This window comes from Podarcis tiliguerta, assembly GCF_965153285.1.
Source record: "Podarcis tiliguerta genome assembly, chromosome: 1".
NCBI classification, from domain to species: Eukaryota; Metazoa; Chordata; class Lepidosauria; order Squamata; family Lacertidae; genus Podarcis; species Podarcis tiliguerta.
This window is the reverse complement of record NC_139534.1, coordinates 10848839-10872093: the sequence shown is the minus strand read 5'-3', so window position 1 is coordinate 10872093 and position 23255 is coordinate 10848839. Positions and strand designations below refer to the sequence as shown.

The following is a 23255-nucleotide window of genomic DNA, read 5'->3' as shown; positions in this document are numbered from 1 at the left end:
AGCTGGTTCTTTACCTTTAAGGGCAGACTAAACTAATCGCTCTCTGAGTCGACTCCATCGGTCCCACGGCAGAGGGCGGAAGCAACTCTGAAGCCACGTGGGACGAGGCGCTGCTGATTCTGGGGAGAGACAGAAATATCCCAGCCTTTGAAATGGCGCAGCTTCAGGCTCGCTTCTTCACTGAGGACACGAAGTAAGTGCATCGCCGGGGTCTGGAAGGGCATAACTGGGTCATCGCAGCAATGGCAACTGTGGCTGAAGCGTTGCTCTTAAGCAAAGTCCATTTTGGCATGCCTCTTGCACTTCACGGTCTTTTGGCCTCAGCCATTCATTCATATAGATGTATATGTACGTGTATGCAATATTATCATTCATTCTTATCAGGGGCGGGATGATGAGGTCAACCAAATAACAGAACCTTTTGGAAACTTACCAGATTGGCTTCCAGTATCTATAACTATAGATACTATAACAAGAACCTTATTTCACAGTTAAGAAGCAATAAAGCACCAGGCGTAGATTATTTGCTCCCAGAATCTAACATTGACTGGTGGGCCTCCCTGGTGGCGGTAATATTCACATTTATTGATTCATCTGGGTTATTTCCCAAAGTTTGGGCCACAGCGGTAGTCATCCCTATATTCAAAAAGGGCCTTACATCCAGTCCAGCTAGTTATAGACCAATTAGCTTGCTACCTGTAATTAGCAAATTATATGCCAAGCATCTTAGTTGATTAGATATATGTATATGTGTGTAATCTGTATCCATGTGCTTGCGTTTCATGGTTTTTTTGCCTCAGCCATCTCTCTCACACGTGCTTCTATCTGTGGCACCTGAGGGTAGCTATCTGTGCATGTAAAATGGGCAGAAGTGCAGGAAATATTGTGCCTGGTGCCTTTAAAGTGCCACAGATGGTTTGTTTGTTTGTTTGTTTGGATTCCAAAACAATTCTCTTGGGTTTGGCTGGTCATCCAGGTTGGGGGTAGATTTACTGGGATTTGATATGGGTGGCAGGGCCCATAGTCTCCTTTGACTGGACTTAACCATCCAGGGGTCCTTTACCATACCTATACAATGATATAGTATGTGGTTGGTAGAGTCTGCTCTTAAAAGGTAAAATATTTCCCATGAAGATGATGATGGAAATTTGAGATTGGTTTTACCCGTTTCTGAATACTGTGTGCAACTGCTTTATCTCCACAGATACGTAGTAGATGATGTTCCTTTCTCTGTCCCAGCTGCTTCTGAAGTTGCTGATCTCAGTAATGTTATCAACAAATTGCTGGAAGCAAAAAATGGTACGTTTATGTTTGAGGGAAGTGGTTTTAAAAGTTTGCCCCCTTGCTATTAGTCGAGAGTTAATTTCAGGAGTCTGTAGAGGTGCTTACCACACATACAACTAATCACAGTTTACAGTTTTACAGACTTAATTATTTTTTGCTGTTGAACACATAATGCCATAGATATCACTTCAGCAAATTCCGTATAAACTCACATTAATTTATTACATTTATAGTCAACCCTTCCTCCCAAAGCATATCTTATTTAGCAAAGCAAACTAGAGTGGAGACACACAATTTGGGGCTCTAGACAATTTGTAGATTATGTATGTATTATTTATCACATTTGTATTTCATGCTTCATCTCAAAGTGTCAGAACGCAGTTATCCCTGGAGCAGTTTTTTTGTCGTATGGGCTAGGTTGGGAGACAGTGACTTAGCCAAGGGTCTCCAGTGATCTTTACAAGGAGCAATCTGAACCTGGGTCCCACACATCAAATTAGCCTACTTTATTATACTGACTCTCACTGTGGTACCCAGTTGTATTCCTGCTGTGGTCACAGGGCCATTTCACACAGTAAGCTTCTTGTCCGGAAAGTTGGCCCTTGCTTTCCTTGGGTACATGTTCAAATAGACAAAATCTCTGCACAATCTCTGATAATTTCCATGATTATTTTTTGTTTCCTCATGATCGCTTGCCCAGAGAAATGTATTATGTCTAGGGGTTCAAAGAATATTACAGTTGGAACCAAGATGCTGTAACATCCAACTTGCTGAATATGTAATGTGTATCAGTGATATTACTGCTGGCTTGAGGAGCTAAATCTTATTTGCTAACAAAAAACTTGAGAATTTTTGTATTTCCCTGGATAAAGTTTGGTTGCCTGTGATAATTTGGTAATATGAGTGTGTATTGTACAGGAATAACTGAAGGCTACATTTTAGACATAGTCACCAAGCCTTCTCAAATGTACAGTGCAAACTGCATCTTCTGAGTGTATCATATAAGCTATGCAACCTGACACTTTATGTTTTCTTTGTCTCTAGAAGGCCACAAATATGTGGAATTTGATTTCCTTATCAACGGACAGTTCTTGCGCGTGTCCCTGGTGAGGCACATGGAAGTGGAAAATATCTCAACTGTAAGTCATTGGGGTGGGTTTGTGTGTGTGTGTGTAGAGTATGGGCTCTGGATTATGAGAGTAAGAAATATAGAATCATCCACTTAAATTTGTGCAAAACTCCCAATTATTGTATCGGGCTGTCTAGCTTGCAAATGTTTGACAGAGCAATCCTAGCCTCCAGAGCTGCTAGCTAGAGGGGGCTTAGGATTGGTTAAAAGTGTGTCTGCAGTTGGGAGCCCATGTCTGCTACAGAGGCTTCTGTTGTTCCCATAAGACACAGGTCTGCTGCTTGCAGTAGCTAGTGTAAGGCCCTGGAACAAGGCATTCCAGCAGCAGAGATGGCCTTGAATGCATTGGACCAAAAAGCCCTTCCATTCTCTTGAGAGGACCCAGAATTGAGTCCCTTACTTGAATTAGCCTGGAGCTGGTGCAAGTAATTTGCCCCCTTGGTTTTTTTGGGGGGAGGGCGCAGGGAACTGGGGAAAAATAAGGACTCTGCTTAAAAGAGAGCACCTTGTTTTGTTTTCAATATCTATATATGGTTTTTCCTAAACAGCATACAAATCATAATCTTAATTAAGTATATAGTAGACTAAGTGCGGGACGCGGGTGGCGCTGTGGGTTAAACCACAGAGCCTAGGACTTGCTGATCAGAAGGTCGGCGGTTCGAATCCCCGTGATGGGGTGAGCTCCCGTTGCTCGGTCCCTGCTCCTGCCAACCTAGCAGTTTGAAAGCACATCAAAGTGCAAGTAGATTAAGAGGTACTGCTTCAGCGGGAAAGTAAACGGTGTTTCATTGAGCTGCTCTGGTTTGCCAGAAGCAGCTTAGTCATGCTGGCCACATGACCCGGAAGCTGTACGCCGGCTCCCTCGGCCAGTAAAGCGAGATGAGTGCTGCAACCCCAGAGTCGGCCACGACTGGACCTGATGGTCAGGGGTCCCTTTACCCTTTAGACTAAGTGCATCTGTGAGGTCCTGAAGAATGGTTTTCTCTCTGGTCTTTCCTTCGACATTCTTGCCTAGCGCTCCTGTTGGGCAGTTTGCACCTGGAACATAGCAGCCTTTCAGGACTGCCAGTGTAGCTCAGTAAAGCTAACAGCGAGTGGGTGCTGGCTTGTATCATTCATCTCCAGCAGGTGGTCTTGCACGAAGGAGCCAAGGCTGATCATCATCATCATTGTTTTGTATGCCGCCTTTCCATAGCTGAAACTATGCTCAAGGTGGCTTACAACATGAAAAGACTTACATAATTACAAACGTAACAGAAGTCATAAACAACAGATAAAACACATCAAAAAGTACACAACCTAATGGAAACAATTTCCACATAAATCATATGATCTAAAACTAAAGATACAACAATAATATCAGTAACAGCAACAAGCTCTCTCAGCCCCCCGTAAACAATACTCCAGCCCAAGAATCTGTTCAACAGCCTCAGTTTTTGTAGCTGGAGTCAGTCCGCACTCCACTCTCCCAGGCCAGATGGGAAAGGGCTAGCCAGGCAGGGTGCAGGTCTTCCAGGGTTCACAGCCAAGGTGGTCTCATTTAAAGCAACACAGATACAAATTAAAAACAATTTAAAAGAGGAGCCCTCGGTGCCAAGCAGCTGCCGCAGTCCTTGTGAAGCCTCTCTGCTGCAGAGGAAATTTTCCTCGGAAACCTCCATGGCTGATCCTTTCCCTTGACGTGTTTTGTGTGCGCAGGAAGAAGTAGTAGCAATAGAGTATGTTGAAAAATACACAGCTCCTCAGCCTGAAGAATGCATGCTCCATGATGATTGGATCAGTTCTATTGAAGCTACAGAAGAATGGTAAGGGAGACATGCTACTTCTTTCCTAATCTCTTTTGTTTGACTTCCTGCCTGTTAGATATCGCCTTGCATTATTTCATTTTTTATTTATGATTTTTCAGTTCTATACATTTCAGTGATTTTACAATCATTTAACATTCCAAAACTCTGCTTCCTTCCCCCTCTTTCTGCAGTTCCTTAATTTTTATTTTTTATATATATTTTCTGCATATTCCAAATTAACTTAGTTTACTCATTTATTCATCTGCTTTAAATACAGTGGTGCCCCACAAGACCCTTGCCTCGCAAGACGGAAAACCCGCTAGACGAAAGGGTTTTCCGTTTTTCAATGCGCTTCGCAGGACGAATTTCTCTATGGGCTTGCTTCGCAAGACGAAAATGTCTTGCGATTCTTGTGATTTTTTTTCGCTCCCCATCCCCTTTTTCTAAGGCACTAAGCTGCTAATAGCCTTTTAGCAGCTAATCCGCTAATCCCTTAAGCCTTTAATAGCCGCTAAACCGCTAATAGCGCTAATCCGCTAATAGGGTTGCTTCGCAAGACGAAAAAACCGCTAGACGAAGAGACTCGCGGAACGGATTCTTTTCGTCTTGCGAGGCACCACTGTATATCCTCTTATAAAACTGCAGGTTATTACAAAGATCCTGCCAATGTCCTTATCTGTTTACAGTTTCTTTGTAAATATTCAATAAACCATTTCCATTCTTTTATAAAAAGTTTGTTACCTTGATTTCTTATTTTTCTGGTAAGTTTCGCCATTTCTGCGTATTCCGTAAGTTTTTGTAGCCATTTTTCTTTCGTCTTGTTTTATTTCACTCACCATGTTGAAGGCACAGCGTCAGTTTATCCATTCTTTTCCTCCTTTGCCCTCTGTCTTTTAAATAAACATATTTTTCTCCATTCAAAATCTCCACTTGAACTTTCAAACCGCACAGAAGCTAAGTATATGTGAATATAGTAATTAGTTTAGCATGATGTCCCTGCAGAGAATGGGTGGTGGCATTGTTTTATAGATTTGTAGCTTTAACCGTGCGCAGTATCTATAGCCCAAGTACTTTTCTGGGAAAGGATTCTTCATTAACAAACATCATATTTCAGCATAATATTCAAAAAAAATTGAAATTGCACAGTGTGTCAAGTGCTCGATTAAAGCCCATAAAGTAGAAGATGTATCCTGTGAAGACCCAAAGACAACCACCAAGCAGGTTTTTTTGCTTCTAAATTCTGTAGGATATTGACAGGCTCCTATGACCAGACATCTCGGATTTGGTCAGTAGAAGGCAAACCCATAATGACGCTTGCTGGACATGTAGATGTGGTTAAAGATGTGGCCTGGGTCAAAAAAGGTAAGTGGATTTTACTCTGTTTGGGGTTTCAGCTTAAATAAATTTCACGGAAAGCTTGCCACCCCGAATGGTTCAGTTATTTTATTAATAATTAATTAATAATTAATAATTACAGTGGTGCCCCGCAAGACGAATGCCTCGCAAGACGGAAAACCTGCTAGACAAAAGGGTTTTCCGTTTTGGAGGTGCTTCGCAAAACGAATTTGCTATGGGCTTGCTTCGCAAGACGAAAATGTCTTGCGAGTTCCTGCGATTTTTTTTCGCTCCCCATCCCCTTTTTCTAAGGCACTAAGGTGCTAATAGCCTTTTAGCAGCTAATCCCTTAAGCCTTTAATAGCCGCTAATAGCGCCAATCCGCTAATGGGGTTGCTTCGCAAGACGAAAAAACCGCTAGACAAAGAGACTCGCGGAACGGATTCTTTTCGTCTTGCGAGGCACCACTGTATTTTATTAACCAGATGCTTGGAAGCTGTGGCTAGATGGTTTCGTGGGAGCCGATTGAAACTAAATCCTTCAAAGACAGAGGTCCTATGGCTGGGTCGGGATGGCATGGGGATGAGGGACCAACTCCCTTCTCTTGCGGGGGCCCAATTAGTGCCATTGCCTTCCGTTAAGAGTTTGGGTGTAATCCTTGACGCCTCCCTTTCCATGGAGGCGCAAGTTACAGCAACAGCCAAGGCGACATTTTTCCACCTTCGCCGCATCAAGCAGTTGGTCCCTTACCTTTCCCGCCCCGACCTGGCCACAGTGATCCATGCAACGGTCATCTCCAGGCTTGACTACTGTAATTCACTCTACGCAGGGCTGCCCTTGAAGCTGTCCCAGAAACTCCAGCAGGTACAGAATGCTGCAGCGAGGCTCCTCACGGGGTCTCTGCCATGGGAGCATAATCACCCAGTGCTTTTCCAGCTGCACTGGCTCCCGGTGGAGTACAGGGTCAGATTTAAGGTGCTGCTTTTGACCTTTAAAGCCCTTCACGGCCTAGGACCCTCGTACCTACGAGACCGCCTCTCCCGGTATGCCCCACGGAGAGCCTCAAGGTCCATAAATAGCAACACCCTAGTGGTCCCCGGGCCCTAAGGAAGTTAGATTGGCTTCAACCAGAGCCAGGGCCTTTTCAGCTCTGGCTCCGGCCTGGTGGAACGCTCTGCCTCATGAGACCAGGGCCCTGCAGGATCTGATTTCTTTCCGCAGGGCCTGTAAGACAGAGTTTTTCCGCCTGGCCTTTGGCTTGGAGCCAGTTTGATTCCCTCCCTCTTTCTTTCTTTCTTTTTTTCTTTCCTTCTCCTCCTGCATTGAGGCTACATTTTATTTTAATGTTGTAGTATTTTAATGTATTTTAATTTTGTTTTTAAGTTGTAATCATTCAACTTGTTTTTATTATTGCTTGTAAGCCGCTCTGAGCCCGGCCTTGGCTGGGGAGGGCGGGGTATAAACAAAAAATTATTTATTATTATTATTATTATCATCATCATCATCATCATCATCATTATTATATTTCCAAACTGAAATCCAACACAGAAAGTGATGCCTTAAAGACTTAACAAATTTATCAAAATACTTTTTTTGCTTTCGCTGCATCAGAATAACCTAGCCACCTCTTTGCAATTCCTCCTGTGCAATTGTTGCCACATTACGTGGCAGTTTTGTGTTGAAACAAAGGCCTCAGGATCAAAGCCCCACTGGGTGTTAGTAGTAATATTATTATTATTATTATTATTAAAGGTAAAGGTACCCCTGCCCGTACGGGCCAGTCTTGACAGACTCTAGGGTTGTGCGCCCATCTCACTCAAGAGGCCGGGGGCCAGCGCTGTCCAGAGACACTTTCCGGTCATGTGGCCAGCGTGACATCGCTGCTCTGGCGAGCCAGAGCCGCACACGGAAACGTCGTTTACCTTCCCGCTAGTAAGCGGTCCCTATTTATCTACTTGCACCCGGGAGTGCTTTGGAACTGCTAGGTTGGCAGGCGCTGGGACCGAACGACGGGAGCGCACCCCGCCGCGGGGATTCGAACCGCCGACCTTTCGATTGGCAAGCCCTAGGCGCTGAGGCTTTTACCCACAGCGCCACCCGCGTCCCATTATTATTATTATTATTTATTTCTACCCTGCCCATCTGACTGGGTTTCCCCAGCCACTCTGGGCAGCTTTCAACAGATTAAAAACAGAATAAAACTTCAAGCATAAAAAACTTCCCTAAACAGGGCTGCCTGATGTTATACTGATGCCTCCGACTGCATTCATGGCCATTAAACTAGGAATGTGTATGAGTGACCATCATATTCTGTTTACTTCTACATTCCCAGTAGCCCCGTGATATCCTTCTGCATTGCCTCAGCTCCAAATTGATCCCATCCTCGGCCTGTTTATAATCGTTTTGTAAACTCTTCATCATATTTGAGCGGGTTGGGATAATTAGGAGAGGGTTGGTTTGGGGAAAGACTGCTGTGTGAACCTGTCTGCTATGCCTGCATCCCTCAGATAGTTTGTCCTGCCTGCTGCTTAGTGCATCGATGGACCAGACTATCCTGCTGTGGGAATGGAATGTAGAAAAGAACAAAGTAAAAGCCCTTCACTGCTGCAGAGGACATGCAGGAAGTGTAGAATCTGTCGCTGTGGATGGCTCAAGGACTAAAGTAAGTTATATTGACTGCCCTTTCCTCCCTCCCTGTCACCCAAGCAGCTGAGACAGCTGATATTGTTTCACATAAAAGGCAACACTATAGCATCTGCTCTCCGTCTTCTGATAACTGGAAGCCTTGCACTAATAATAATAATAATAATACCTTTAATGTCAATGTACAACCTGTGTACAATGAAATTAACTGAGCCTCTCCCCCCCCCCCCCCGGCCACAAACACTCAGTCTCATTGCACTTTGTGTGCTTGTCGCACAACACACCAACCCCAAAAGTCAGTTGCAATATTATTATTTTCCGATCAGCAGCCTAACAGCCCACTGGTAGAAACTGTTTTTTAGCCTGTTGGTACGACTGATTACAGTGGTGCCCCGCAAGACGAATGCCTCGCAAGACGGAAAACCCGCTAGACGAAAGGGTTTTCTGTTTTGGAGGTGCTTCGCAAAACAAATTTCCTATGGGATTGCTTCACAAGACGAAAATGTCTTGCGAGTTCCTGCGATTTTTTCCCACTCCCCACCCCCCTTTTCTAAGGCACTAAGCTGCTAATAGCCTTTTAGCAGCTAATCCGCTAATCCCTTAAGCCTTTAATAGCCGCTAAACCGCTAATAGCGCTAATCCGCGAATGGGGTTGCTTCGCAAGACAAAAAAAACGCTAGACGAAGAGACTCGCGGAACGGATTCTTTTCGTCTTGCGAGGCACCACTGTATACTTCTATATCTCCTGCCCGAGGGTAGAAGATTAAAGAGGTGCTGACCTCTTTAAATCGTCCCTGAGAATTTTTCTCGCTCTCCTAAGGCAACGATCCCTTGCGATGTCATCTAGCGGACTCAAGGGACAGCCCATGATATCATGTGCTGTGTTCACCACCCTCTGTAAACACTCAGATGTGAAATTATGGCATGGGGCATCCATCTCTTTCCCTCCCTCCCTCCCCCACTTCCTGATTTTTTATTCTCCAGTAAAACCATGGGGAATTTTTTTGGTGAGGAATTGTTTAGCTGAAGGCTGAGGAAGGTGCTTTCAGCCTCAAGATATTTTAAATAAAATGTAAAAGCTCATTCAAAAGGGGATGGGAACTTCCCCTGGGTCCTGTTTGAATGTGGTTTGGAGTCAAATCAAACCTATTTTACTGTATGTTCCCATCTATAAGACGATGTATTTTGCTAAAAGATTTTTGTCAAAATTTTGGGATCATCTTATACATGGGTGTTGAATGCACAGGGTTTTGGGCTCAGGCTCTGGTATGGGTGGCCTGGGATCAGGTTCGGGCTGTGGTGCTGGTGGTCCAGGTTGTAGTTCAAACTTGGGCTCTGGCATGTGTTCAAAAAAATAGGGGCGTCTTATACATGGAAAAACACGGTGACTCACTTGAGTTAAGCCTGTTCTGAAATCAAGCTTTGGGCAACTTGCCCATCACAAATGATAACTGGCTAAAATGTGCCATTTTTGTTGAAAACTGCTTTGTGGTGTGTTTAGTTTTGCAGCGGATCCTGGGATAAGATGCTAAAGATCTGGTCTGCAGGTAAGATCAGTGCTTCCTTTGACCTTTCATCTAATAACTCCCAGCTCCTTTGTCTACAACTCTGCAAGCTTACGATACATTAATTTATTTAACAGGATTTGTTTGCTGTCTATTTGTAAATGAAACCTCTGACTGGTTTACATGTGGGTGCACCCTTTTTTTCATGAACCTGAACCACCTTTTTTTCCAAACTGAAGCTGCCCCAGACATTGCCGTTTGAAGCTGCATGCAAATATTTTTGCTAACTGCACGAGAAGTTTGAAATGTGGTGCAATTGTGCGGTAGTTGAAGCATTCTTTGGCACTGCCCTTCTTTGGGATTGGGATGTAGACTGATCTTCTCCAATCCACTGGCCACTGCTGAGTTTTCCAAACGTGCTGGCATATTGACAGCATCTTAACCTTAACAGCATCATCTTTTAAAATTTTAAATAGTTCAGCTGGAATACCATCACTTCCACTGGCCTTGTTATTTGCAGTGCTTTCTAAGGCCCATTTGACTTCACTCTCCAGGATGTCTGGCTCAAGGTCAGCAACCACACTACCTGGGGTGTACGAGGCATCCATATCTTTCTGGTATGGTTCCTTTGTGTATTCTTGCCACCTCTTCTTGATGTCTTCTGCTTCTGTTAGGTCCTTACCACTTTTGTCCTTTATTATGGTAATCTTTGTACGAAATGTTCCTTTCATATCTCCGATTTTCTTGAACAGATCTCTGGTTCTTCCCATTCTGTTGTTTTCCTCTATTTCTTTGCATTACTCGTTTAAGAAGGCCTTCTTGTCTCTCCTTGCTATTTTTTGGAAATCTGCATTCAATTTCCTGTATCTTTCACTATCTCCCTCGCATTTTGCTTGCCTTCTCTCCCCTGCTATTTGTAAGGCCTCGTTGGACAGCCACTTTGCTTTCTTACATTTCTTTTTCATTGGGATGGTTTTCGTTGCTGCCTCCTGTATAATTTTGCGAGCCTCCACCCATAGTTCTTCAGGCACTCTGTCCAGCAAATCTAAATCCTTGAACCTGTTCCTCACTTCCACTGTGTATTCATAAGGGATTTGGTTTAGATTGTATCTTACCGGCCCAGTGGTTTTTCCTACTTTCTTCAGTTGAAGCTTGAATTTTGCTATAAGAAGCTGATGATCTGAGCCACAGTCAGCTCCAGGACTTGTTTTTGCTGACTGTATAGAGCTTCTCCATCTTTGGCTGCAGAGAATATAATCAATCTGATTTCAATGTTGCCCATCTGGTGATGTCCATGTGTAGAGTCGTGTCTTGTGTTGTTGTTGTTGTTGTTGTTATTTATTTATTTATCTTAATTATGGTCCTGCTAGCCAGGGATGATGGGAGCTGTATACCAACAACAGCTAGAGACTCAGGTTAGAGAAACGCTGGTTTAAGTGCTGCATCGGAGTGTGGTTTGTATCACTTGTAAACCTTAGTTACAACTCATGGATTATCTGGAGGGATTATATGGAGGGAAACAAACCACAAATCTGGATGTACTAAACCATATTTTAGCAGCAGCTGCAGGACTGGGAGAGGAGTGCTGTGGCTGTGATCTTCAATCTGAGAACTGATCTTATGCAAAATAAAAAATCGGGCAAAACCCTTCATGTTCCTGAGAGAAGCCCCCAAAACCTCTGCCACAATAAAATTAAGATGTCACAGGAACCTAAATCAGGTGTGGGAAACCTTTGGCCCTCCAGATGTCGCTGAACAGCAATGCCCATCAGCTCCTAACAAATAGGTTCAGTGGCCAGGGATGATAAGTGTTGTAGTTCAGCAATGTCTAAAAAGCCAGGGTTACCCACACCTGACCTTAAGCAACTAGTATGACGACAGCAAGATGGCTCCACGATTCCAAAAGCTTTTATTTGGAAGTTAATCCCATTGGATGACATCTAGCTCATACTTGGATTGCCCCCAATGACTAAAATGCTTGCTTCCATGGAACTGAGTTAATATGGCAATTGATCAGTGTTCTTGGGGGGAAATGTGTGTGAACAGTGGGCTGGCGTGTAAATTAGGACTAATCAGTGATATTTCATATCATAGATTTGTTGATAATTAGATTTCTTCTTTTTTTTTGGCAGTTTACAAAAATCCAATTTATAGCAATAGGAGACTGACCAGCGAGTGGTCGTATGGTTAAAATGACCATATTTTTTATTTCAGTGCCTACAGATGAAGAGGATGAAATGGAAACAGAGGAGGCGGCAAACAGACCAAGGAAAAAGCAGAAAACTGAGCAGTTGGGACTAACAAGAGTAAGATAAACCTGGATTGTGTAGAAATTCAATTGAGGGGATGTGGGGTTCAGGCCTAGCATTACCAGCCAGCTATACCTTTGGGGACCTGCTGGCTGCAGTTGTGACATTTGCCTTAGTTTCCCCAAAATGCAGTGCTCTGTAAGTGCCACTTGGACGTAAGAAAAGCCCTGCTGAGTCAGATCAAAGGCCCATGTAGTCCGGCATCCTGTTCGCACGTTGGCCAATTAGATGCACACGGGAAACTGCAAGCAGGACTTGAGAGGTACAGCTACCTTCCTGCTTGTGTTCCCCAGTATTTTGAGGCATATAGTCTTCAGTACTGAAGCTGGTACACAGCCATGACTGGTAATCATTTATTGCCATCCATGAATTTGTCTAAACCCCTTTTGAACCATCCACGATAGATGTGCCTGGCACTTGTCCTTTTATATATATGCGGGATTTGATAGCACTGTGATCACTGTTTTGAGAGAGATCAACAACTTAACAACAATAATAATAATACTTTATTATTGATACCCTACCCATCTGGCTGGGTTTCCCCAGCCACTCTGGGCTGCTCCCAACAGAATACAGTCGTACCTTGAAAGTTGAACAGAATCTGTTCCGGAAGTCAGTTCGACTTCCAAAACGTTTGAAAACCAAAGCGCGGCTTCTGATTGGCTGCAGGAAGCTCCTGCAGCCAATCAGAAGCCCTGCCAAATCTTCAGCTTCCAAAAGAATGTTTAAAAACCGGAACAGTCACTTCCAGGTTTACATCTTTCGGGAGCCAAAACGTTCGAGAACTAGGCTGTTCAACTTCCAAGGTACGACTGTATTAAAACACGATAAAACATCAAACATTGAAAACTTCCCTAAGCAGGGCTGTCTTCAGATGTCTTCTAAAAGTCAGATACTGTAGTTGTTTATTTCCTTGACATCTGATGGGAGGGCATTCCACAGGGCGGGCGCCACTACCAAGAAGGCCCTCTGCCTGGTTAGGTCCAGTCGTGACCAACTCTGGGTTTGCGGCGCTCATCTTGCTTTACTGGCCGAGGAAGCCAGCGTACAGCTTCCGGGTTGTATGGCCAGCATGACTAAGCTGCTTCTGGCGAAACCAGAGCAGCGCACGGAAACGCCGTTTACCTTCCCGCGGGAGCGGTACCTATTTATCTACTTGCACTTTGACGTGCTTTTGAACTGCTAGGTTGGCAGGAGCAGGGACCGAGCAACGAGCGCTCACCAGGTCATGGGGATTTAAACCGCCGACCTTCTGATCGGCAAGGCCTGGACTCTATGGTTTAACCCACAGCGCCACCCGCGTCCCTTTTATCCAGTATATATGATGGTAATTGAAATCACCCATTACTACAACAATTACTCCTATTGGATGCCTCATTGAGTTCCTTCTCCATCTCAAGATCAGCTTGGACATTTTTGTCAGCTGGGAGATGGTGGTTTCCTAGTAGTAAATTACTCTTGGGGCTCAGCATTGCCAACCACAGAGAATCTGTGGAGGGGTCTCTCAATTTTGGCATTTCTAGTTTGTTGTACAGTGTTACCTCGGGTTACAAACGCTTCAAGTTACATACGCTTCAGGTTACAGCCTCCGCTAACCCAGAAATAGTACCTCGGGTTAAGAACTTTGCTTCAGGGTGAGAACAGAAATTGTGCATCGGCAGCGCGGCGGCAGCAGGATGCCCCATTAGCTAAAGTGGTGCTTCAGGTTAAGAACTGTTTCAGGTTAACAACAGACCTCCAGAGCGAATTAAGTTCTTAACCTGAGGTCTGATAATAATAATAATAATAATAATAATAATAATAATAATAATAATAATAATAATTTGTTATTTATACCCTGCCCAACTGGGTGGGTTTCCTCAGCCACTCTGGGCGGCTTCCAACAAAAGATTAAAAATACATTAAAACATCAGTCATTATAAACTTCCCTAAACAGGGCTGCCTTCAGATGTCTTCTAAACATCAGATAGTTGTTTATCTCTTTGACATCTGGTGGGAGGGCGTTCCACAGGGCGGGCACCACTACCAAGAAGGCCCTCTGTTCTTAACTCGAGGTACCACTGTATATGTATAGACTTAACAGCGATAGTGAACAAGCTCGTTTCACTGAATGAAATATTTCAATAACCATATCCTCCCAATATTTATTTTTCCTGTCTAGACGCCTGTTACAACCCTCTCTGGTCATACAGAATCAGTCTCTTCTGTACTTTGGTCAGATACAGATGAAATATGCAGTGCTTCATGGGACCACACAATTAAGGTGTGGGATGTTGAAACGGGGGGCCTCAAATCCACTTTGGTGAGTTCTCTTGCAAACCAAATTCGCCATTTCTCAGATTGCTTAACTGCCTTCAACAAAGAGTTTTGTACAAAGTCTAAAGAGCAATTCATTAATTACTTCTTCTCAGGGTGGATAAAAATCAATGATTTTTTTTAAAAAAATCTGATTTTTAAAATTTAAATTAGATTTTTTTTTTTATTTAAATCAGATTTTTAAAATAAAATGCTTTTGGAGGAAAAATATTTCTAAAGATAGCTTTCTATTTAAGTTACGTTATAGTCCAAAGGCTATTCATCAGGAAATAAGGATTTGTTTTAAGTTTTTCATGTGTGCTAAAACTCAGTTTAAGTTTTTTTTTTTTAAAAAAAAAAAGGTTAACCACATCAGTTAACAAACATGGGTATATATGCTATAATGTTATTGTTTTAGTTAAATAAATTGTTTAAATTGTTATTAAGGAAATGATTGTTTTTCTCCTTCCGATAAAGTACAGCAGAAAAGTTGTCCAAATATAAAGTTAACTCATTAAACCTCACAATAATTTCATAAATATTGGTCTATGTATTTCTAATAGTATAAGCAAATCAGAAATTTTTGATATAGCTGTAAAATGTATTATTTCAAAAATGAAACTTTCATCTGGTTGTAAATATTCAGATTGTACCAGCAAGAATGAGTCTTTCTGTAATTTTTTTTTTATTTAAATCAAGTCTTACTGACTGGCGATTTAAATCCATCCTGCTTCTTTCTACTCTTATTTTTACATAGACGGGAAACAAAGTGTTCAACTCTATATCCTACTCGCCATTGTGTCGGCGTTTAGCCTCTGGAAGCACTGACAGACACATTAGGTTATGGGACCCTCGTACCAAAGGTGGGTGGAACAGAATTTGCAAATACAAATACAGTAGCTAATATCAATGTATTTTTCTGCTAATAATAACTTGTAATTGACATAATTGATGTACAGTGGTACCTCGGGTGACATACACTTCAGGTTACAGACTCCGCTAACCCAGAAATAGTGCTTCAGGTTAAGAACTTTGCTTCAGGATGAGAACAGAAATCGTGCTCCAGCGGCGCAGCAGCAGCAGGAGGCCCCATAAGCTAAAGTGGTGCTTCAGGTTAAGAACAGTTTCAGGTTAAGTACGGACCTCCGGAACGAATTAAGTACTTAACCCGAGGTACCACTGTATTCCTGAGAGAATTTTTGCAAATAGTGTGTGCACGTACACACACACACGAGTTACGTTTTTAAAATCATTATTATTTCATGCATTTATTGAGCTATACATACCTGCTTTCAAATAAACTTTCTGGTGAGGCTTCCCAACCCTGATTGACTGGTGGCATACCCAGAGTCAGGAAGACCTGCTATAATCTTCCACTTCTATGCAGTGGTTATGGCAGCATCTGTAAAGCTCTCTACATGCAGGGATTATAGCTCAGTGGTAGAGGACAAGTTTCACCATACACAGTGTCTCTGGTCTGGTCCTTGGCACCTCTAGTTAGGAAGGAACAGGTCGTAAGTTATATGAAAGGCATCAGGCTTGTTTACACATTTTTGTCTGCTTGAAGAAACCATGGTCCGATCTGAAAAATACAAATATTTAGGTTACAAAACTGTAGAAATAAAGAAAAATTAAGTTTGCAAGACAATAATTACCATGTGGTTAGGGTAGATCAACGTGTCAGTGTCCACTTGTCCCCAGTGTAAATAAGACATATCGGCAAAAGTCGGAAATTGAAAGATAACTATAGCATGTACACGAAAATTGATTTCAGATTTGAAATCAGCATTGAAAGAACATGTGAGAACAGTTGAAAAATCTCATGCAAAAGAAAATGGGGGGGGGGATTGTTCCCCAGTATACTGTGTATCCCAAGGGAATACATTTTTTTCATACCTCCAACTGTACATAGATATACATGTCATGTTCAATGCTATATAAGACGAAATTAATCCATTCCGCGAGTCTCTTCGTCTTGCGGTTTTTTCGTCTTGCGAAGCACGGCTATTAACGGCTTAGCGGCTATTAACGGCTTAGCGGCTTTAAGAAAAAGGAAACAAACTCGCAAGGCGTTTCGTCTTGCGAAGCAAGCCCATAGGGAAATTCGTCTTGCGGAACGACTCAAAAAACGGAAAACTCTTTCGTCTAGCGAGACCTTCGTCTTGCGGGGCACCACTGTACATTTATACTCATATTGTACTACTTTGGCTATGTGTTTAATCAAATATTGAATTCTTGCATTGTGAAAAACAGAGATTATGGTGAAAAGTGAAAAACATGAATTGCAAAAAAAAACTAGATTTTACAGAACAAAACCAACTTCAGATATGAAATCAGCACATCGAACTTAGGCTAGAACAACTGCAGGTGTCAATGTAACAAAAATTTTGTTCCCCAGTGTTAGTACAGTGGTGCCCCGCAAGACGAATGCCTCGCAAGACGGAAAACCCGCAAGACGAAAGGGTTTTCCGTTTGCAGAGGCGCTTCGCAAGACGAATTTCCCTATGGGCTTGCTTCGCAAGACGAAAAATGACGAAAAATTTTGATTTTTTTTTTTCCGCTCCAAAACCCCTTTTCCTGAAGCGCTAAGCTGCTAAAAGCATTTTAGCAGCAAAACCGCTAATCCCCCAAGCCTTAAAAAGCCGTTTTTAGCCCTTAAATTGTCAATAGCGCTAATAGCGCTTATCCGCCAATGGGCTTGCTTCGCAAGACGAAAAAACCGCAAGACGAAAAGACCCACGGAACGGATTCTTTTCGTCTTGCGAGGCACCACTGTATTCTCTTGCCTGAGACATTGGAGAGCAGCTGCCAGTCTGGTTACACAAATTTGGGCTAGACAGATAAAAAAATCTGACCTGGTATATGGCAACTTCCTAATTCCTTCATCTGGCTTTCAGATGTCCTGTTTTTACTGATTATATCACTAATGTGCTACTTTTAATAAACATTAGTTTTGGTCTTTGTAAAGAAACATTTCATCTCAGTAGTGGGCTAGGGAGTGGTCGTTGTCTCCTACTTTGTTTGATTTCAGCACATTTACTAAAAATGCTGGCTATTACTATTTTTGTATCCATTGCATACTCAGTTTCACCCTGCTGTATGCGTGTAAAAATTTTAAGTGTCTTGTGTGACTGATCAGTTGTGGCTAGTGAGACTTGTCTGCCTCTTTTCAGATGGTTCTTTAGTACTGCTTTCTCTTACCTCCCATACTGGCTGGGTGACATCTGTGAAGTGGTCACCGACACATGAGCAACAGCTCATCTCTGGTTCTTTAGACAACGTTGTCAAACTCTGGGACACAAGAAGGTAAACTTTAAACCCTGGGTTTTTGTTTGACTTTTGCCATATGGATTTGTGTTACTGGATGACACACAAACTGAAGAAATGTCACTATAGGTTCTTTGAATATTTAGGGCAATTGATCTTGATTTGAAGGGTTCCGACTAGATCTTAAGTCTGATTTTAGCAATATTCTCCTCGAGGTTAGTTCTGCACCTGCAAATGTCTCCCTAAGCATTGTGTTTGATGCAATTCTGTTTTTCTAAGGATTATGGCACAGCAGGACAGTGGGTTTTTTAATCTATTGCATTTACCAGTTGCTTTATACAACATGAAGTCTCAAAGTGACTTGGCAAGGTAGAATGCAATACATAAAAGCAGTTCAGAACAATAAAAAGAATTTAAAAAGTGAACAATGCAAAATACATTAAAATGCTCATCAAGAAACACATTATTAATAAGGACAAGTCTTACCCACCCCACTGAAAGATGAGGATCACTGTGAGGAACAAGATCAAGTAGCCAAAGGCCTGCGTAAACAAAAAGGTCTTCACCTGGCACCTAGAGACTGACAAGGATAGTGCCAGGCACATCTCCCTCTGAAAACATTCATTGGATGGGAGGCCACCAATGAAAAGGCTTGTTCATATGTGGTCACCCTCATCTTCCTTGAGTGGGGCACATAGAGAAGGGCCTTGGATGAAGACCATATCTGGTCTGGTTCATATTGGGAAGAGATGGTCCTTGAGGTATTGGAGTCCTAAGCAGTATAGAGCTTTATAGGTCAAAATCAGCACTTGCTTATGATTAAATACCTTGTGTAGGCAGTGTGCATAATTTCAAAAGTGAAATAGTAGTTTGGACCCAGACTTTGCTCCTGTTGACAGAAGCATCCCAGGAATGGAATTTTTTTCGCACTGATGGAAGTGAGGAGGATATTTTTGTTGATTCATCCTGCAGTGTTCATCACCACCTCCCATGTTCTTCCCCAAATTTTCTGGTCCCAATTTCTAGGGGGCTGCAGGAGGAATGGGAAATCTGCAAAAATCGCCACACCTCCCTCCACCCCCCAACCTTGTACCAGCAGAAGTTCTTGATTGAATGACAATAAGAGTCTTCTGCAATTGGATCTTACCGAAAGGTTGACAGAAGAATGAGAGTAGGAGGGGAAGTTTATGTAGAAGGAATTTGCTGGCTGATTTCAGCAATTAGCCATCAGAATGCTTTTATTTCCATGTAATATGACTAGTATGGCTGTCTTATTTTCTGTTTCCTATAGTTGCAAGGCACCTCTCTATGACTTGGCTGCTCATGAAGACAAGGTTTTGTGTGTGGAATGGACAGAAGCAGGGGTAAGAACTTCATCAGGAATGGGGTGGAAACCGATGTATCTTTGCAGCAGATGTTGTTTATGTAGTTGGATATGTGTAGTGATTTATAAATATTCATTACTTATGCAGTGCAGAACATCAAAGGTTCAACTTGTGAAAGTGATTTATCTTAAAATTACTTGAACGAATGTATGTGATTTTGCAGAAACTTTGGGTTACGCCCAACAAAGTCTTGTTACTACAAAGACCTGCCTGTGCAATGGGATGTCCCCTCCCCCTGTGTGCCCTGAAACCTGTTCTGGGTTTTCCCCCAAGCCTGCAGAATGGATAGGGACGCTGGTGTTAGATATCGTGCAACATGACCAGTTGTTTTTTGTTTATAGCATTTTGTGCTGCTTCTCTTTATAGGGTGGATTTAAGACATTGTGAAGTTTCTGTTCCTAACGTTAAGGCAGGCAAAAGTTCCAAGGCACGATTGGCTGTATTAATCATATGTCTGCTTAATAAGCCAGAATATGAATTAGCCTTTTCCTATATACTCCTTCCTTTGCATTAAGCATTTGGAAATCTGTGATACCATGCCTTGTGTTTCTTATGCAAGTCTTGATGAAAAATTGTTTTTCCTGGTACAGTGGTACTTTGGTTCTCGAACCTAATCCGTTCGACTCCTGAAACTGTTCGAAAACCAAGGCGCAGCTTCCGATTGGCTGCAGGAGCTTCCTACTCTTAATCGGAAGCCGCGTCGGACGTTTGGCTTCCAAAAAACATTCGCAAACCGGAACACTTATTTCCAGGTTTGCTGTGTTTGGGAGCCAATTTATTCGACAACTAAACCGTTCGGGAATCAAGGGACCACTGTTTTTACTTGGTCTGGATTGGGGTGGGGGGTGGGGAATGAATGTTTCTGAATATTGTCTCATTATAACTAGATTTTTCTTCCTTTCTCTATAGTTGCTGTTGAGTGGTGGTGCAGACAACAAGCTCTATTGCTACAGATACCGAGCAGCCACCTCTGATGATGGAGCATGAAAACAAATGAAAAGATCATGAGAATGAACTCTTCTGCTTGATGTGCTTTCAACCTATCATACACAGCTGTATAAAATGTGTGATTTATGGTATTATAAATCTTGCATATTATACCTTGGGGCAACATTAGTTTCCTGTTCTTTGTTTTGAAGCGAGGTGGCAGGTTAAGGCATTTTTATTTTTATTTTTATTTAAAACATTTCCCCACCCTACGCAAGCCATACGAACTCGAGTTGGTCAGTTTGAACAGTTTAAGCCTTATTAACATAATATGTGTTTATTAAAACCTTTTTATTTTGTGCAAGTATATTTAAGTTTTTTAGTTAATCATGATGCTGAGCTTTCCACCTTCTATTAGTTTCAGTGGGAACCTCAGGTGTCTCCCATGAAAAATCAATTGAAGCTGTTGCCAGATGGAGAATGCTGAAGATTTCAATGAAATAAAATTGCGGTGTTCCTTAACGTGGTTGTAATGCCATCTGCCATACTTTTTTAAAAATTCAGGATTTCTTTTTAGGACCTGAAAGACTGTACAACTAGTTCCTCAGATACAAGGGCTCATTAGATTGCCTCCATAGCTGGAGGCAATACGCTTGAATTGCAGGTATGGAAAGTGCTTCTGTCGTGCTTGTTATGTTTGGGTTCTGCTTGTGGACATTTGATGATTGATTGATTGATTGATTGATTTTTCCCTGCAAGTATAGAAATGTGGGCAATCTTCTAAGGAAACAAGGTAATGCAGAGCAATGCGCAATTAATGGCGGTATTCCTTCCCAACAGTGTCCAGCCAAATGCTCAGGGGAGAAGCCGGTAAGCGGCAGCGACAACCATTTTGGCGGGAAAGAGGGAGTGAGGGGAAGGAGGGAGAAGCGCCTCGTGTCGCCGTTAAATCCCCTCCCCCCTCAGGCCTTTGCTGCGGCGGTTGGCCACGCCCCCCCACCCCGACCGTTGGCTTCTTCGCTCTCCGAAGCAGTGAGCCCGCCTCCCTACTTGCCCCGCCCCCCCCATTTTTGAACTCCTGTCGTCAACGTTATTTTCCTGTCAGAGACCTTAACGTGTGGGGTGCAACGGGCCCACCTAGAAATAAAAATGCCTGTTGTCTGCGCCATCCCAACACCCGTAATTCCCACCGCCCCAGTTCGTCGGGATGGGGGAGGGCGGCCATGGGAGGGGCGGAGGGAGGGTTTTCCGCTGGCACAACTGCCTGTGGCACACCTGCAGCACACTGCCTGCGGCACACCTGCAGCACACCGCCTGTGGCACACCTGTAGCACACTGCCTGTGGCACACCACCTACGGCAAACTTGCAGCACACCGCCTGTAGCACACCTGTGACACACCTAACTGTGGCACACCTGCAGCACACCGCCTGCGGCACACTTGTGGCACACCGCCTGTGGCAAACTTGCAGCACACCACCTGTAGCACACCTGTGACACACCTAACTGTGGCACACCTGCAGCACACCGCCTGCGGCACACTTGTGGCACACCGCCTGTGGCACACCTGCAGCACACTGCCTGCGGCACACCTGCAGCACACCGCCTGCGGCACATCTGTAGCACACTGCCTGTGGCACACCACCTACGGCAAACTTGCAGCACACCGCCTGCAGCACACCTGTGACACACCTAACTGTGGCACACCTGCAGCACACCGCCTGTGGCACACTTGTGGCACACCGCCTGTGGCACACCTGCAACACACCGCTTGTGGCACACTGCCTGTAGCACACCTGTGGCACACCTGCAGCACACCGCCTGTGGCACACTGCCTGAAGCACACCTGTGGTACACCGCCTGCAGGACATCGCCTGTTGCACACCTGCAGCACACCGCCTGTGGTACACTGCCCATAGCACATCTGTGGCACACCTGCAGCACACTGCCTGTGGCACACCTGTGGTACACTGCCCGTAGAACATCTGTGGCACACCGCCTGCGGCAAACTTGCAGCACACCGCCTGTAGCACACCTGTGACACACCTAACTGTGTGGCACACCACCTGTGGCACACCGCCTGTGGCACACCTGCAGCACACTGCTTGCAGCACACCGCCTGTGGCACACCTGTAGCACACTGCCTGTAGCACACCTGTGGCACACCGCCTGCAGCACACCGCCTGTGGTACACTGCCCATAGCACATCTGTGGCACACCTGCAGCACACCGCCTGTGGCACACCTGCACCACATTGCCCGTAGCACATCTGTGGCACACTGCCTGTGGCAAACTTGCAGCACACCGCCTGTAGCACACCTGTGACACACCGCCTGTGGCACACCGCCTGCGGCACACTTGTGGCACACCGCCTGCGCACACTGCTTGCAGCACACGCCTGTGGCACACCTGTAGCACACTGCCTGTAGCACACCTGTGGCACACCGCCTGCAGGACACCGCCTGTGGCACACCTGCAGCACACCGCCTGTGGTACACTGCCCATAGCACATCTATGGCACACCTGCAGCACACCGCCTGTGGTACACTGCCCGTAGCACATCTGTGGCACACCTGCAGCACACTGCCTGTGGTACACTGCCCGTAGCACATCTGTGGCACACCTGCAGCACACTGCCTATGGCACACCTGTGGCCACTGGTGAAAGAAGAGTGCGGTGGGAGCGCACCACCCCTGGCAGCGGGATCCCCAGGATGCCATCGCGGCTGTCCCCCCACCCGTGCTGGTGCCCTGCCCCCGCAAGCGGTGTGCCCTGCCCCCAGGATGTGCGCCACGCCCCTGCAGACAGCGCACCAGCCCCACCCCCACCTGCTCTCCTTCCCCAGTGCTGGAGCATGAAGCTCCGCCACTGCCTGTGGCACTTTTGCGGCACACTGCCTGTGGCACACCGCCTGTGGCACCTGCTTATTGCTGCCCTTGACTCAAGTGCCTCCCTCAAACCAATCAAAGAAATGCGATGAGGCAGACCTGGAAAGATGCAAAGAAATGTGCTTGTGGTCACCAAAACAGCATTTCAGGTTATAAATGAAAATTGCAGCTCTTTCTCCCATGTGAGAAGTTGCCTCAGGCTCAACCAGGGGAGGACTTTGGTTATGTGGCGACCTGAGAGAGGACAAATTTTGGCACCCCTTCTCCCCTAAGTATTTCTTATTTTCACAATAATTCCTTTTGGTTCAGTGGATTTTATGGATCTTCTCAGACCCTACCCCTATCAATACTGTATAGGTTTTTTTAAAAAATTATTATTATTATTATTATTATTATTATTATTATTATTATTTTGCGTCTTCTCAGCTCAGTGCCCTGTGGCGGGGAACCGCCCACAGCACCCTAAATCTGGCGTTGCCTCAGCACAGGGATATAAAGAGCT

The 23255-nt window shown here is 44.3% G+C and overlaps 3 protein-coding genes across 19 annotated transcripts in view; 1 reads left to right on the top strand and 2 right to left on the bottom strand.

Annotated features, from left to right (window-relative positions):
* The window catches only part of CARF (calcium responsive transcription factor), a 30410-nt gene extending 30296 nt beyond the window's left edge, over positions 1-114 (bottom strand). The window contains exon 1 of the mRNA XM_083409968.1: positions 15-114. The gene's annotated coding sequence lies outside the window, so the exon portion shown is untranslated. The remainder of the gene's footprint in view (positions 1-14) is intronic.
* On the top strand, positions 70-20388 carry WDR12 (WD repeat domain 12). The gene is made up of 13 exons (XM_083411701.1): positions 70-193; positions 1205-1299; positions 2329-2423; positions 4112-4218; positions 5447-5562; positions 8043-8197; positions 9680-9725; positions 11898-11989; positions 14154-14294; positions 15045-15150; positions 17461-17593; positions 18846-18918; positions 19849-20388. Exons 1-13 carry the CDS (start codon positions 153-155, stop codon positions 19924-19926), a joined length of 1278 nt encoding a protein of 425 aa, XP_083267827.1. The 5' UTR covers positions 70-152; the 3' UTR covers positions 19927-20388.
* Positions 20389-20902: 514 nt separating this feature from the next.
* Positions 20903-22884, bottom strand: LOC310659818 (uncharacterized protein). 17 transcript variants are annotated; one of them, XM_083403625.1, is made up of 7 exons: positions 22489-22634; positions 22260-22299; positions 21932-22144; positions 21801-21825; positions 21408-21622; positions 21256-21367; positions 20903-21191 (listed from the first exon to the last, which is right to left on the bottom strand). In XM_083403625.1, the coding sequence occupies exons 1-7, from the start codon at positions 22583-22585 to the stop codon at positions 20913-20915; spliced, it is 981 nt and encodes a 326-aa protein (XP_083259751.1). In that variant the 5' UTR covers positions 22586-22634; the 3' UTR covers positions 20903-20912. The 17 variants fall into 17 exon arrangements, 1 of the variants encoding a protein (XP_083259751.1); XR_014503027.1 differs by lacking the exons at positions 21256-21367; positions 22260-22299; positions 22489-22634 and adding an exon at positions 22426-22458 and having other exon boundaries at positions 21383-21622; positions 21932-22249; XR_014503031.1 differs by lacking the exons at positions 20903-21191; positions 22260-22299; positions 22489-22634 and adding an exon at positions 22426-22458 and having other exon boundaries at positions 21211-21622; positions 21932-22020; positions 22085-22249.
* Positions 22885-23255: the final 371 nt, after the last annotated feature.

Coding starts and splice junctions, on each gene's coding strand:
- LOC310659818 (XM_083403625.1), bottom strand. CDS start 22,585: ATGGCATCCTGGGGATCCCGCTGCCAGGGGTGGTGCGCTCCCACCGCA. Junction 21,826..21,931: donor CCACAGGCGGTGTGCCACAG/GTGGTGTGCCAC, acceptor AGTGTACCACAG/GTGTGCCACAGGCAGTGTGC. Junction 21,623..21,800: donor CCACAGGCAGTGTGCTGCAG/GTGTGCCACAGA, acceptor GGTGTGTTGCAG/GTGTGCCACAGGCGGTGTGC.
- WDR12 (XM_083411701.1), top strand. CDS start 153: ATGGCGCAGCTTCAGGCTCGCTTCTTCACTGAGGACACGAA. Junction 4,219..5,446: donor ATTGAAGCTACAGAAGAATG/GTAAGGGAGACA, acceptor TAAATTCTGTAG/GATATTGACAGGCTCCTATG. Junction 5,563..8,042: donor TGTGGCCTGGGTCAAAAAAG/GTAAGTGGATTT, acceptor TGCATCCCTCAG/ATAGTTTGTCCTGCCTGCTG.